The sequence below is a fragment of the Diceros bicornis genome, chromosome 13, assembly GCF_020826845.1.
Source record: "Diceros bicornis minor isolate mBicDic1 chromosome 13, mDicBic1.mat.cur, whole genome shotgun sequence".
Lineage (NCBI taxonomy): Eukaryota > Metazoa > Chordata > Mammalia > Perissodactyla > Rhinocerotidae > Diceros > Diceros bicornis.
In genome coordinates, this window is record NC_080752.1 from 46,004,531 (window position 1) to 46,021,319 (window position 16,789).

The following is a 16,789-nucleotide window of genomic DNA, read 5'->3' on the forward strand; positions in this document are numbered from 1 at the left end:
TAATAAATCATGCTGCCAAATTTTTTAAAAAGAAAAAATTCTTCACATTTCTTTAGCAGTTGAAGAATCCGATTCCAAAATAAATGATTTCTAAATAAGATGAGAAAAACAAAACATATCCTTCCACCAAGTAAATAAATCTTCTGAGGAAAATCATATCATAAAATTTCAGCAAAGTCAAATAATAATAAAGATAAGCTTCAAATGACCAAATTGCTAGCTAAAGTCAGCACTTGAACAGTGACTGTACACATGACACTGACAGAATAGTTTTTCTCTCATTTGTAAATTGAAAAGAAAGCCAAGAATATTAAATACCTATATTAAAACTATGCAGGGCCGGCCCCACGGCTTAGCAGTTAAGTGTGCGCGCTCCGCTACCGGCGGCCTGGGTTCGAATCCCAGGCGCGCACCGACGCACCGCTTCTCCGGCCATGCTGAGGCCGCGTCCCACATACGGCAACTAGAAGGATGTGCAACTATGACATACAACTATCTACTGGGGCTTTGGGGGGGAAAAAAAGGAGGAGGATTGGCAATAGATGTTAGCTCAGGGCCGGTCTTCCTCAGCAAAAAGAGGAGGATTAGCATGGATGTTAGCTCAGGGCTTATCTTCCTCACCAAAAAAAAAAAAAACTGTGCAGACACTTGGCTTCATAAGAATGACATTTAATCACTATCGTATCTTTTAAAAGCAATACATGCCAATTTCCTCTCCCATCTGATAAGGGTTATAAAGAAATGAATAGAGTGCTTCAATTATGATTTTCAGAGTATTTTTTCTTTGTTAAAATTCATGCTTAGCAGGTGAGTTTTATTAGTACATCAGTATACAATTTCGTAAAACATGCTACATTAGGCTATTTTTAGATTTACGGAATTCTAAATAAAGAACATCAACAATCAACCTGATTAATTTATACAAACATAATATCCTGGATTTGGTTTCTGCTATATATTATTGTAATATAACGAAACCTACTAATAATTTTCTAAAATATACTTAGAGAAATATAGATAACTGTATAGTATACTGAAAGAATTAAAATACAGAATATTATATAGGGGTCGGCCTGGTGGCATAGCAGTTAAGTTTGCGCCTTCCGCTTTGGTGGCCTGGGTTCGCCGGTTCAGATCCTGGGCGCAGACCTACTCGCCGCTCATCAAGCCATGCTGAGGCAGCAACCCACACAGAAAAGCTACAACTCTACAATTATGATATACAAACTATGTACTGGGGTGGGGGGCGGAGGCGGGGATTGGCAACAGATGTTAGCGCAGGGTCAATCTTCCTCAAAAAAAAAAAATATTAAAGAATATTACTCAAGCATCATAACACAAAATGGCATGAACACATTATATATGAACTGTTCACTGTGTTTTCCAGGATTAAGGAGAAGACAAAGAGGGGAAGTGAGGAAAAAGAGAGAATACTCCACAGATATAAATGAGCATTTCAAACTACCCTAAATTAGGGGTTCTTAACCCTGGATCTTCGTACCTGGGATGGGTTAAATTATCTTTATTTTCATAAAAGTTAGCACGTCCTTCAATTATGATTGTAGGCAACAAATCACACTAACATTAGCAATACGTCTGTGACTTAATCACCAATAGAAATCACATATTTTCACGTTACTTTATGATTGTTAGACATCTCAAAATCTTGTTTATGCTCATTGTAATAGCCAGTACACTTAGTTCTATTTCATGCATCATAATGATAAAGAAGCAAAGACATCATTAAATCTGTTGTTAAATATTTTTACAGCTATTTTTATGTAACTGGATTCCTTTGTAATCCTACTTACTTTGTACATTTTAAAAAGAATATTCTAAGAATTCAGTCCACAGATCTCACCTAACTGTTAAGGGGTTCATAGCACAAAAAAAGGAATCTCTGCTCTAAATAACCTCTTAGAAAGTTAAGTTTAGGATTAACAGTGACTAGGCAAGTAACTTTACCCAAAACTCAAAGTATCCCTAAGTACCATTAAGTTTGTAATCAACTAAATGAAAATTACCTTTTCTGTATTTTTAGGCTGCTCTACATTACATTATCTCAATATAAGCTGATATTAACAGTTTTATGAAACCAACTTATTAGACCAAATCAAAGCCCTGATTAAAAGGAAATAGGACACACGAAGGAATGACTTATTTTGTCAATTTCCAAAAAAAAGTCCCTCATAAAATCACAAATAAAGCTACCCTACCTATTGTAGCAAATAACTCAAAACTAAAAAAAAAAAAAAAATGATTAGTCTTTGATGCCCATTTAAGAAAGCCAAGACAAAAGAGCAGAATGTACAGAAAAATATGTGCCACACTGGATCTCTGGTTCTATCCTCACAATCATTAATCCTGTCTGGGACTCAGGCCTGGCTCTCAAGGCCTCTGTGACCTGAACTCAATCACCAAGGGCATCTATCTCTTTTTCCCCTTCTACATGTATCTTCTACTCTTGTCAGCCTAAGACCACACCACGGTCATGTCCATCTCTATACCTCTGCTCTCTTAACTGCAGCAATACACACTCTACTTGTCTTTCAAGTTAGGTCTATGCAACCTTGGTCCTCATCAAGCCCTCCCCTGGTATGACAGCATTCCTAACCAAACAACTTAGCACTTAGGTTCTCAACTGTTCCACTATTGTCTCATGTATGATAGCCTTACTATGAACACCAACTCTGTTCACTATGGGCAGAACCTAAGGTTCCTGGAAGGACACAACAGTCAACAGTTAATTGATTAATATGGGTAAAAAGAATGTCCAAAACTGCTGCTAAACCAACACTCAGCACAAAAAACTAAACCATGATAATTAAGTCATTCCCTCTTAACAATATCTTGTCATTGCCTATAAGGCAGCAAAGTCAGTGAGACCCACAACACAACCTATGCAACCTCACAAGTCAGTCTTCTTCAACCTCAACCACCACCTAGCGTGACTGCTTCTACATTATCTACTGAACACATACCTGTTAATTTCTAATTTTAAGCCTTTAATTTCACTATTTCCTCCACTGGAATTTTCCTTCTTTTGCTGACATAAACAACTCTTTCAAGGCACAGCTCAAGATCTCCTCTTCCAGAAGTCTTTCCTTCCCCAGAGAACAGAGTACACTCTGCTCTAAGGTTCGCTCCTAGGACACGGGCATGAATGGTCTCATCACTTGTCATCAACCATTTCCTTACACTATTTAAATGATCAAATGAGCCACAATAACTAAACTGAGAGCCAGGGGGTAGGGGGGAGCCTGTTTCATTCATGAAAGATATGCTTGGCTACAGGTGGGAACAAAAAATGCAAACAGGAGGTTATAATCTGCAGTCCACAGATCTGTGATCTCCCTGAAGTTATCCACAAAATTGAGTGTCAAAAGAAGTTATGTACATTTTTCTGATGAGAGGACCATGGCTTCTGATTAGACGGCAACAGAGGGCTACAACCCTAAACAAGTTAAATACTGATCCAGGAGGTAAATTTCCTGGATATTAAACAGGTCCAGTTATTTGTATCTGAAGGACAAGGTAGTGGGCTAGGTCTAAAGGACTCGCATATTAGAATACATGCTAGGCCTCCAAGAGTGGCCTCCATACCTCTTAGAAGGCTGGTTTCAAACTTTAGTTTTGGGAAGAGTATTAAATACGGGAGATGTTCTGAGATATTATAATAGGGACATGGAAAAAGTTCCCTGAAAACTTGGTCTGCTAAAGCAAAGCAGAAGACACAGAGGAGACAAGACCCAGACCTTATTCTCAAGGATTTTACGATTTAACAAGAACTATTAGTAAGTAGTCATAACACAAGGCAGAATATGGTGACTCCTTTTCTTAAGGAAGCACAAAGCACTATCGAGTTCTAAGGAGACAGACATGACAACTTTCTGATTTGGAGATCAAGAAAGCTAACAGCACTGAACCTTCAAGAATGAGAACAATTTAAATTAGTAGATGGGCCAGCCCCGTGGCTTAGCGGTTAAGTGCACGTGCTCCGCTGCTGGCGGCCCAGGGTTCGGATCCCGGGCGCGCACCGACGCACCGCTTCTCCGGCCATGCGGAAACCGCGTCCCACATACAGCAACTAGAAGGATGTGCATCTATGACATACAACTATCTACTGGGGCTTTGGGGAAAACAATAAAATAAAATTTAAAAAAAAAATTAGTAGAAATGGGAAAGGGCTTAAAATGTGATGAAAAGCAAAAGGGTAAGAAAGATTGGAGGGATAAAAATGTAAGAACAAACACCAATCTCTGGTAAAAAAAAAAAGGACCTTTCTTTCTTAACAACTACTGGCTTCTATCAAAAGGTTTTGAGAGGTTAAGGGTCTTGAAGATACTTAGGAGTCTTGAGCCAATGGTTCCCAGGCAATGCTACTGGGGCACCCAGTACTAGAATGTGTACAACAATCTACTCAGAAAAGCAAGAATTATGGGCCCATGGAATAAAACAACAGTGATCACATCATATGATGGTGGTATATCTTTGTAACAATTCCCCTATGTTGCAGCAACCAACTCATATATGGGAAAAGCCAGAACCCAACAATAGTTAAACTTTCAAAATAACAACGTTCACTTTCAAAAATTGCTGAAATGGGATATGTGGTGAAGGTACCCAAAAGTTTCATAAATCTGAGTGGGTGCTGTCTTTAAGGTAATCGTGTTAACTACTTGTGGGTATGCACAAGCACATTTCTGTCCAAGTTCTAATAATTATCCAATCTCCAAAAAAATGGTAAAATTATTTTGAAACCAGAGATCAATAAATCAAAAGAGAATCCCAACTCTGACTATGAAGTAAAGAACAATTAAATGAAAGAGAACTAGATTTTCATTCATAAGAGGTTGGAGACAAACACTTCTTAAATAATAAGCAAAGAGTTAGAAAGGGTTAGATTGGGAATAGAAGACCCAAAAATGACCAGAGTTCTAAGAGTTGCTTGGGAAGTTCAGACCAAAGAGACAGAGAACAGAGAAACTCAGATAAAGAAAGAACTCAGATAAAACTTCTTGATATAACTAGGTTAGAGGATCCTGATTAGGAACAGCCTGCACTCACAAACCTCAACTTAGATAGAGGATTACCGCATCCTAAGCTGGATAAACTGAAGTCTACACAGTTACAGTGTATCCCTCCATTTGCTGATGCAGCACAAAACATTTTGAAGTCTAAGCTATCTTCAGCACCTGAAGTGATTTCTGGCTTCACTCAAAACTGCTGTTTTGAGGATTCATGTGAAAAGAGGCAAAACAGTGAAAGAAGACTGCTTCTTATAAAGAAGAGAAAAAGCACAGAAAGTCAATTCTTACGGAGAGGTGGGCATATCTATCTTAAACTATGGGAAGAATACTGTAAACTTTTAGTTCACTCTCTCTGGAAAAAGAGTTTGTTAATTAAACCTAATATATCCATCTGATATTGAGCACCAAGCATACACATCACTTCATCCCTTGAAGGGATTTCTTTTTGTAAACTTCATACAGTTAGCTTTATTATCCAGTTGTCTATCAATCAAAATTCATTTAAAATCAGCCATTTATGACAACAACTAAAGGGACAGCATGGTACAACTGATCTCCAAAGACCACAAGCCAATTTCTTCCCACAGATATAGAATTTCTAAACTTCAAAATGAGATTTTAACCTTTCAAACCCAGAAGTTTATATTTATCTTCCAGTCTAAAATTGAAGAGTATCAGAAATTCATGGCCCATCAAACTGCTTCCAGCCACAACGGAGAACTTATGGTATTTAACAAGATTGGGAAGTTACCTGCACCCTCTTATAACTCAGACAGCTGATTTTCCTTTTAAAAAAAAATTAAACAGAAGGATCAATAAACCCTCAAGTTAGTCATACCATGCCTTCAAACCAGAAGGTACATTTACAATATTTTCCAGGGATTTATGAATAAAACAAAGAGCCAAGTAATTTCACTGTAGACTTTATGTTGAGTGATTTGTGTGTTTGTCCCCTACTCACAGTCTAACTCTTTTGAAGGGTACCAGGTATGTTTGATATCTGCAGTAACTCACTTAATTAAAAGACACGACTGGGCCGGCCCCGTGGCTTAGCGGTGAGGTGCGCGCGCTCTGCTACTGGCGGCCCGGGTTCGGATCCCGGGCGCGCACCGACGCACCGCTTCTCTGGCCATGCTGAGGCCGCGTCCCACGTACAGCAACTAGAAGGATGTGCAACTATGCCATACAACTATCTACTGGGGCTTTGGGGGAAAAAATAAATAAAATTATAACAAAAAAAAAAAAAGACACAACTAATACGACAACCTGAAACTGGGCTCCTGACAGTGGTAACAGAGAGTTTACTATTTTAAAAACAAAACAAACCAATAGCATCACAATCACATTAATCTTCAGAGAGATTAATTTAGCATCCAAGAGGATTGTGTTACAAGAGGTAACACCATCTCACTCGCTCACCACGCCCTGGGGGGAGAGAGGAGCCAAAGGAAGTACACATAGAGCACGGTGGTCTCTTGCTAATAACCTCAGCGTGGGAATCAGCTTCTTGAGGGGATGATACAGAGGCTTTGTAAACCCACATCACTGTTGAGTTAAGAAGGGCTGGCTATCAATAGCCTAAAATAATGCCACCCTCCTCCCTTCCCCCATTCTCAGTTACTTAAATAATGTGCTGGCTGGAGGGAGAGCAGAGAGAGTGACAGAGACACACACAGTACCTGTTGTTGAGAATTGTAGTCAAAAAGTCCCACAGTTGCTGCTGCTGAGTCCACAGGTACCTGCGTGCCTGAATAATCAAACTGAAGAGGCTCCATGCCCACATGTTCCATGGGGTCCAAGGGGACACTCTGGGACTCCATGTTGGAGAAATCCTCCACAGGCTTGGCACCATTGGTGCTGGTCAGCTGGGCTAAGCCCTCAGAACCATTCTGGTTTGGACCCAGAAGATCCACTTCATTAGCAGAGTTCTGGCAATTACCAGGGGTACGGCTAAACAGAGAAAGTAAAGGGCATTAAACCTTATTTTGAGCGGGGAGGGACACTACAGCAACCCAAGTTTAAGGACAATGTCCTTGACATAGCATAGTACTTAAAACTTTTTCTACAAAACAACCAGAGACCCGTTATGGTGCTTACATGTTATATCCTATGAAACGACTCTTCTATTGCTTGCCTTCCCACCACAACCCACCCCTTAAATTTACAGTAACTGCTATCAATTTACAACTCCTTTAACCAATGGGGCCTAGATTTGAGGAACACAGAATGAACTGGAAAAGTCACTGCCTGTGGCATCTATAAAACAGAGACCCCAAAATGCAGGTAGTAAAATACGCCCCAAAAAGCAACATCTACTCTTTAAACATAGAGCCAATGGAAAAAGTAGTTTCTAAGGGGAAATTCCACATCTGAGACTGATTCTATTTTTTTTAAAAATTCTTTACATAGGGTGAAAAAAATTTTTACGTATTATCTGGATACTACCAGTCAATGCTAAAACTGTCTCCCCTTTTCCCCTTCTAAGAAACCAAAAGAAGTGGACCATTACAAAATACTACAAAATAAATTCATTATCTAGGACATGCCTCTGCTAAGGAGACAACTCTAAAAATTAAAAGTAATACAAGGATATAATTTATCATCCAAACCAGGACACTCGTAAGAGAAGAAAAGGGCACTATTAATAAATATCCTGGGACACAGGTATAAATGAGTACTGCCCTGGGTAACCCAGGACCCATAGTTACCCTATGTAAAAGGATTGCAGGACTACACAGTGCAATTGTCCAAATCAGACTAATACAGTACAATATTATATTCTAGTCAGGGGAGTGTAGCCTGCGACTACATTCTATGCCTTTCATTCCTAAAAGAAATCCTATAACTGGTACAAATTAAAGCTACTGTCCTGTTCCCTGACACACACACACACACACACACACACACACACACACACATACACACACACACGCCCTAACACCACCACCTGCCCGGAAGTGAAATACCACAAAACACTGCTACAGGCTGCCTGAGATTCAGGATGGAGAGGATACCCAAACTCATCTGAGTTTGGTGTAAATAAGTGTTTATTACTCTGTGCCTCATGTTTTTTCCAAAGATTGTAATTCTTTACACTCACAAGATACAAAAATTAGATTAGGAATGCTAAACAACTGAACACTGTTCTACAAACGAGAATGCAAAATCTATTTTAATTTTGGTATATATTAAAATTATATACATGTGTATGTTTAGACACACCCATATTAGCTTTAGACTAACACTAAAACCATTCAAGACTAAATTTTCTACCTGTACATCACTGACCAAGGATTTTCAGATTTCCAAAATTATATAACCATCACTAAAGGTTACCGACATAAATTCAGAATACTTGCCAAATGTGGAAGACAAATAAACAATATCATTTTAATACTGTGTGTATTAAATTATAGGGTAAAACCTGCAACTCAAGCATGACCAGAGATGGAATGAGAGGCATCCATAAAAGGGATATGATTAAGAACAAGTCGTTTAAGCTGCATCTCTGGTTCTTCAAAACGAGGAAAGTGATACCTGACTCACCTACCTCAAAGGGAGATTATGAGTCCCAAACGAAATAATTCCTAAGTTCTCGACTGTTTTTCCCTCTACTCTAACATGCCAGAGAGATATGACACACTTCCACTAGTAACCATGGTGTCTCCCAAGACAGTGATTAGGAGAAACTTGAGAAAAGTCCCAAGGCACCCGTCCCAGGTGATTCTGATATTGGAGAATCGTTGAAATGATCTTTATGGAATCGTTCTGCAAATTATATAGCCCTACTCAGATGCAAAATCTATTGTTATGGCAAAGCACCAGGCATTGTCAGCTCTTAGAAAATTCCACCTTACCCGTTAATTTACAATCTTTGTGGTATGGCCTACACTAGACCCAATTCTTAAAAAGGACACATAAAGAGGGGAAAAGAAAACTAAAATCAAAATAAAACTAAATCAAAACAAACACCCATAGGCCCCATTCAAAAATCAGAAGTGTAAAACATACAAACCTAAAATCTTTGACGTCTGCGTCAATCCCATTCTGCACTGGTAAACCATTGGTCTTGTCCATCACATCACCCTCCTCCTTCAAATCTCCTAGCTTATCTCCATCAAAGGTACCCTTGTTCTTCTTTTCACCTTTGTCGTTTTCATCACTGTCTGCATCCCTCGGGCCCTGTTTAAAAAATAGCTTCAGCTTCACTAATCATCATCAACTAATAGTGGGCAACCACTGTGGACACCAGACTACACTGCATGCTAATTAGAACAGGATAGTGTTCGTGCCCTTTCAAGACGTTACAATCTAATTAACAGACAACACAGAGGCAGGAACACTGCAGAAAGTCTTGCCAAATGGGGGAGACAGACATACATTTATGTTACAGAATTAGGACAGTCTTATCATGCCCAATGTCCCACCACCCCATTTTTTTCCTTTCTACCCAAGGCCCAGCCACAACTTTGTATCTCTTGCTCCCACTTCTCTACTCTCAAATCTAACTCTATATAATAGCATGACTACTAATAAGCCCCAGGTATGGAAGCTAACAGTAAAGTTGGAAAGTGTTAGGCCTACAAAAAGAAATTTCCTACTTCACCAGTGCCTATGTAAACTCTTCCCTTACTTTCGAATATTGAGCTAAGTGTGGTCTGACATCATTCCAATTCAATTATTTAATTATTCCATTCTTTATCTTCGGAAATATATACCTTGACAATTTGCACAACCACCACCCCAGTTCCACCCTATGTCTCACAGCTTATGGCATCAATAGTTCACAATCATCCTTAACTTTAAATTTTTTAATCATTCAAAATGTGTTAAATCTAACTGAAATTCTTTCACCAAGAGTACTCTAAGTAAAATGTTCATCTGTTGCCTTCCACTATCTGCCTGTCCCATATCAGATTATTTTGAGACTACATGGGAACATGTTAAGTTGAATCACTGACGTAACAGAATTTCTCTAAGTGTTTCAAACTACAAAGACTGAAAGACTAGACCTAAAAGAACTGATGTGGTGCCAAGCATGTCGATGTCCTGTCTTCTAAGGAAATTAAGTCTGTCTCTTCTTACCAATATCCTAAGTTAAGACCTGGACACAAAAAGCAAATGTGCCCTGATTCCCAAAAGGAAAAGAAGATTTGGTATAGTGACTTGACACAGCACAGAGAGCTTTGCAGAATCTGATCAAAGGGCAAGTAACCTTTGCTTTTGTAAAACTAAAGAGAGGCAACCTTGCTTGTCCCCACCACTGGTTTCTGGTTTAAGAAAGAATCAAACACATCTGGACCAAATTAAAGCTCCTAGTCAAAGGCAAGATCCAGTCAGAAGAAGATGAGAGCTGCTGTACTGCACTTCCAGTCACTACAACTAAATTTCATTGCGGGAAATCAGTAATGGACACTGGAGCAGCAGGCACTCAGTTGTGAATGGGGAGGCCGGCAAATGCACAATAGATGCTCTCAGAGTAGTTCTTAGAGATCTCTGGCCCAGAAAGGGTGACTTGTGGACCTTGACATTCTCAGACCCTTCAACTACCACTCCAGAGTCCATTTTACTTTCAAAATCATTCTCTGTTCAAATGTAACACAGAAAAAGAAAGATTTCATGGCTAATATGAACAAAGAAACACATATGAGAAGGAACTTAGAAAGGATATACAACTCAGTTTCACGTGGCATCAAGATGGTAAACTACAGTTCTGGCAGCCATGAGACATGACTTTCACAGTAGACTCTTCAAAGCACAAGACTGTTATCGGTTCAAAACAAGGGAATGATAGTCAACTAAGCACCACACTGAGATCCCAAAGCAGAGATGGGAATAGGACAAGATTCTAAAGACAGAGCTTTCAAAATGTCCAGAGACAATAGCCTCTTCTCACTGCAAAAGTAAAACTGACAGAAGCTGTGTATTCATCTTCCTATCTCTGGCAGAAGTTCAAAAACTATGAAGAAAATTGAAATGACAAAAACATCCTGCAAAACTGAACTGCTCAAATAAGAAAGATCCTCCCACTGTCTTTATCATCAGATTAAGAGCCCAGGAGGTGGTGATATGGTCTAGATAACAAACAACTCTACCTGAATTAGATAACATTAATGTCAATAAAAGAGTATTAAAAAGGATCATCTCACTAACACACCTAAGCAATCTTCCACAAATCTACAAATCAAGTCACCGGCTCAGGAGGGGCAGTTAAGCCCCAATTTCTCACAAGGATTTCAAAAGGTCTGCAAGCAAAAATAGGAAGGAAATGGGATAAAGAAGTAATAGGAAATTTCACCAACAAGCAAGAAATCTGGTGACAGGGAAGACTCATTTGCCAAATCAACTCTCTGCATTATCTCTCCTCAGCGACCTTTTACCAGGGCTTGCTGAGAAGATGCTCAGCCCATCTGTAAGCTGACTACTCTGGACTGAAAACTTGGGCACTGATATTTACATTCTCAATTATACTGCCAAGGGCTAGATTTTCAAAGGTATCCCTCAAATGGGCTGTTTTTCACCAATATTGTACAGAACATTCATATAAAATATAGCTACCACTTTTCTACTCTGAATAGGCTATTAATGCCTCAGCAGAATAGTAGGTTCCTTCTATTTGCAAGTGGGAGACCCAAAGAGGCTTCCATTTCTTGATCTAAATGGTTACATAGGTGTCTTCATTTTGTGGGAATTCATGAAGATGAACATTTACGACTTGAACATTCTTCTGTACATAGATCATATTTTAATAAAAGTTTACTACGGGAAAAAAATTCAGCAAATAAACAGCCCTAAATAAAAATGGGTGACATGAAACCTGATTTCTGAACGACATCAAGAGCACAAGTGGGAAATCATTCTGTCAAAAGTCTGTTATTAAAAGAGAACACAGGGCCGGCCCCATGGCTTAGCGGTTAAGTGCGCGCGCTCTGCTGCTGGCGGTCCAGGTTCGGATCCCGGGCGTGCACCGACGCACCACTTCTCCGGCCATGCTGAGGCCGCATCCCGCATACAGCAACTAGGAGGCTGTGCAACTATGACATACAACTATCTACTGGGGCTTTGGGGGAAAAAAATAAATAAATAAATAAATTTAAAAAAAAGAGAGAACACAGAGTTCAGGATCATAAAAATGGTCTCTTAGAAATGTGAAGACCCTAGAAAGAGAAGATAGGGGTATAAATGGGCTGGTACATTTTATGGGATTTTAAAACATTTTTAATATTTAAAGTAAGGTATTCGTAGCTATGTGGTCTTTAAGAAAGTACTAACTCAGATTGCACAGAACCTACATCCTTTCTCAACTGCTTACACTGGTCACAGGACTTTAGACAGGTCATTAAACCTGAGTCTCAGTTTTCTCATCTATAAAACAGGGATAATTTTGTTTAAAACAGAGCAGTTATGAACATCAATGAAATGATGCATATGCTAAAGTTTTGTAAACTATAAATCATTTTATACAAATGTAATATGATATTAGTAAAAGCTATGCACTGGGATGGATAATGTTAACATTATCTATGACATCAAGATTTAAAATCTTAAATGTGCCAATTAAATGGTTTAACTTCTAATATAAGTGTATAGCCAATCTGGCCGTCCCAGGGACACTGTCATTTTCACAATGCAGTGGCTCTACAGTTACTGTCGAGCATTACAATCTTTTTAAAATTTACAAGTGTCTGGGCTTGCTCCCAGAGAGTCTAATTTAATTGGTCTGTAGAGGCTCCCACAAATGTTATAAAAAGCTCTTCCTCTGGTAACTTCAATAAGCACTCACAACTGAGAACCACTGTAATTAAATCCAACATAAGCATCGTAAAGGCAGGGTTTATGTTTTGCTTTTTTGTCACATATCACCTAGTACATAATAGTACTGAAAAAGTTTATTAGCTAAATGAAAGAAAAAACAAAGAAGGATTAATAGCATCTTTTTATTGTGGTCTTCCTTTAGAGGAATGTTAACTCAAACCTGTAGCACTCGAATAGAGGCTTCAGGGAGTGCTCAAAAGGTAAGTGGCCAGGCCCAATCAAAATCTCAAGAATGGGGACAAGAAAGGTTCTGAGAGATCCCAGATCTGCATAGAGGTGGAGGAACACGTTTCAACACTAGATACGAAAAGACTGAGAGAAGAGCGGACAGATCCCGGAGAACCACACATTGTGGAGCTCAGTCAATCCATTTAGGGCTCAGCTTCCTCAAAAGCCTCACATAACAGGAGGAATATTTCAGGAAATATCTATTTATTCTGAATGAAGTCAGAGAAATGAGAAGTTAACTTCTCCTCTTATTCCAGCGATCTTAGCACAAAGCTCCACACGGCAGAAGTCACATTCCATGAGATCAGTAATTTCCCTCCCTTCTTCTAACAAGGAATACTTTGCATATCTGCCTGACACACTGAGTCCAGAAACCATAACAGTGTTAACTAAAATAGTGGTTTCTCCTGTGTACACTTGTCCGTTCTTCACCAAAAAAATGCCAAAAAACCGAAATGTCAATTTCCTTTAAAGTTCAGCTGCTTATAGTCCTACTGGGAATAAAGAATTTCAAATATTAAAAAAATATGAATAAAAGTTCGAAGTTAATAGCCACGCAAATTACTTTTAAATTAACATATTAAATATGATCCTATTGTGTGGAACTCAGCTAATAAGTAAGCCAGTAGAGCACAGCAGAAAGCAACACAGCTAAGAACTGAAATTAGAACAAAGTTTGAATCCAGGCCCCACCACTTCCCTTCTGAGCCTCATTTTTCTCATCTATAAATTCATAGGAACAACAGTTATCTAGCTCAAAGCGTTGTTTCAAGGATTAAAGAAGGCAATTCATGAAAGTGAAATTCTTTTAAAAGCAACAAAAAAAAAAACTTCTGAGAAGCACTTTATCCAATTTTCACATTTTTTCCCACGGTCTTTTTCAGACACACTCATCTCCCCACACACAGCCCTAAAGCTACAAAATTGCTAGACATCTTATGTTTCTTCCTCTGGAAAGAAACTGTTATGGCTCTAATCATTAGACTTTTGTGCCACTGATTTTTTCTGAGATGTATGTATAGAATCAATCCACCACCACTACATTTCATCGAATCTGAGATACCATCAATTTATAAGACACACCATCATTGTATGTGTTACTAAAAAGGAAACACTGGCAATTAAATTATAATATAGTATCATTTGAAAGATGCATCCCAATTTCAAAATGAACCAAGTGGGGAGGTATGCACTTCAGGAACAGTGGAACACGGAACATATCAGGCCACTGTGTATAGGATCACCCAATTCCTGGTGTGCAAAAACATTAAGAAGAGTGTTCCCCTCCGCTGTGGTAACCAACAGATCCAGGAGGAAAAAGAAAATATATCTTAAATGTATAGAATGGTATTTGTTATTACAGAGATGAAAACCCAAAAAAAGCTTTTCTAGAAGTTGGGTTTTTTTTTTTAACTTTTAATCTAGTCAGTGTCTAAAAGCTTGACACTGCAAAGCAGAGCAAGTAGATTTCCTGCTCAAGGGAAGCTCAAATTTGAAGGGGCCCCATCCTGTAGACAGACGTTTCTGAATTTGATCCATAGCCTCCTGGTAATTTAATCTTCCAAGAAAATTATGTCTTATAGCAGTATTTATCAAACTTTAATGTGCATACAAATCACCTGCGGGTCTTGTCAAAATGCAGATTTTGATTCAGTACGTCTGAGGTAGGGTCTGAGATTCTGCATTTTTAATAAGCTCCCAGGTGACGATAATGCTATTGGCCCATGGACTCTGTGGAGCAAAATTTTATAAAGTTTACAAAGCATTTTCATATATATTACATAGCCATATGAATCAGACTTTGTGCATTTTTAATTATCCTCACGTTGCAGATGAGGAAATTAAGATCCAGCTGAGACTCAAACCCCTGACTTCTATCTGCATTACACTGCACAAAGTTTTTAAACAAAATCAATTAAAGTAGCACTGGTTACCTAACATAAATGCAGTGACAACTAGAAAGTCATCAAGTTCTGTGACCCAAATGAATTGCTATGAGTATGCAGGCATCTTTCAGGTCAGAAAGCAGCCAGTCTCCACAGACAAGTAGAAAGGTCTTCCCAAAGTATTTTTCCTAAAAATCTTTCTTTTACAAGGTTAGGGTGATCGTCACCCTAATCGAATTTTATGATGGTCTTCACATTTCCTTAGGCATCCTACACTGGAAAGGGGGAGAGTTTATGATCCACTTTTCTGACTGGCTAGGCTTCAATTTATTTGAAGATCAGCTGGTATTCCAAAAGACCAACAGCAGGGTCCATAGACGGGCGATTACACTCAGTGACCTCAAAATACAGTAGTTACTTTTTGGAAAGGAGATGGGGGGATATCTTATTCCAGAAATAAATAAAATAAAGGATATAAAAAGAAAATAAATAAAATTAAACTAAACTAAAAGACTTAACTCTGACTTAACTGGTATTCTGAGCTTTCCTATGATTTTGAAAACCTGAAAACTGCTAACCTGAAGTTTCTGATTCATATGTGGAATACTACCAAAAATTTAAGTGGGTACTAAGAACAAAATACTGCTGTTGGATTCTTCTTGTCAGCCCAAAAGTACTCTTATCACAGAAGCCAAAACTACTAATTGAGTTCATTTGTACAATCAAAATGAACTTAAGAAAGCTCAGGAAAGCCACCACAGAATGAGTATATTACTTTAGTTCTAAATTTAGCCTTTAAGGGAAAAGTTCATCAGAGTCTGGATTATCTGTTGTGAGTATCTAAGAATGGCCCCGTAGTACTTGCCTTGAGGTCTACATTCATTACGTCTTCAACTCTCAGGAGCTTAAAATGGGGCTTCTCCATGGCTTACTGGAGGCGATGTTGGTACAGCCACCCAAAAAGTAAAAACATCTGAGCACTCTGAGTCATAAACCACCAATTACCACTCTTTAGAACAATTATCTACAAGAAGCAGATATTCTATCTTCCTTGGCCTCTCAACGGCACTTTGAACGACAGACTAGGTCTTTTTTTTCTTTAAGTGTGTGTGTGTGTGGGCAAGGGAGGCTCACCTTTTCCAAGATACATGTACACCATGACAACCAAAAAGTGATTTACGTTTCCATGACCAGATCTTTGGTCAAATGTCATCCTAAGCAACAGGCAGAGCAAAGCCAGGTTAGGTGTAAGATCAGCAAGATACAACCACAAAGCTGATAAAAACATCCTCAGACCTCCATCCATCAAAAGATTGGATATGTCAATGTGGTAGCTTGATGTCACTGATCAGCCCTCCTGGATCACCCTTTAGATGCAACTTGAGTCAAAATATGGATAATATTTCATTACCCACCACCTCATCATGAGAAGAAATTGGAACACAGATTTGGAGAATTTTCATTCATCTTTATGCAATCCTCAGAAGCTCAGTAAATTATCTGATTGTTAGCAAGCTCAATTTTCTGTTCTCTATCCTGAGGTCTTAACCTTCTCTGGAGACAATACACTAAAAGAGCTAAAAATCACCAATCTCACAAGACAACTAAGGATGGAAGCCACCTTTACAAAAGCAAATACAAGACTCTGAATACAAAAGATACAGCTTTATCATAAGATATACAAAAGATACAGCTTTATCATAAGATTAACTAATGAAATAATTATTTAAAAAAAGAAAAACAGGCAAAGATAGTAATAATTTAGTCCCAGTGTTTTATCTTTCTCCTAATTCCAATTATTTTTCTGCCTCCTACAAATTTCACTGTAAC

At 38.6% G+C, this 16,789-nt stretch overlaps 1 protein-coding gene across 15 annotated transcripts in view; it reads right to left on the bottom strand.

Annotated features, from left to right (window-relative positions):
• The window catches only part of PUM1 (pumilio RNA binding family member 1), a 129,299-nt gene that overhangs the window by 53,457 nt on the left and 59,053 nt on the right, over positions 1–16,789 (bottom strand). For 12 of the 15 annotated variants that reach the window (XM_058553486.1, XM_058553487.1, XM_058553477.1 and 9 more), the window contains 2 exons: positions 9,046–9,212; positions 6,710–6,980 (listed from right to left, as the gene is read on the bottom strand). The exons of the other annotated variants lie outside the window; for them this stretch is intronic. In XM_058553486.1, the coding sequence (XP_058409469.1) occupies positions 6,710–6,980; positions 9,046–9,212 (438 nt within the window). The remainder of the gene's footprint in view (positions 1–6,709; positions 6,981–9,045; positions 9,213–16,789) is intronic. 15 annotated transcript variants of the gene reach the window in all.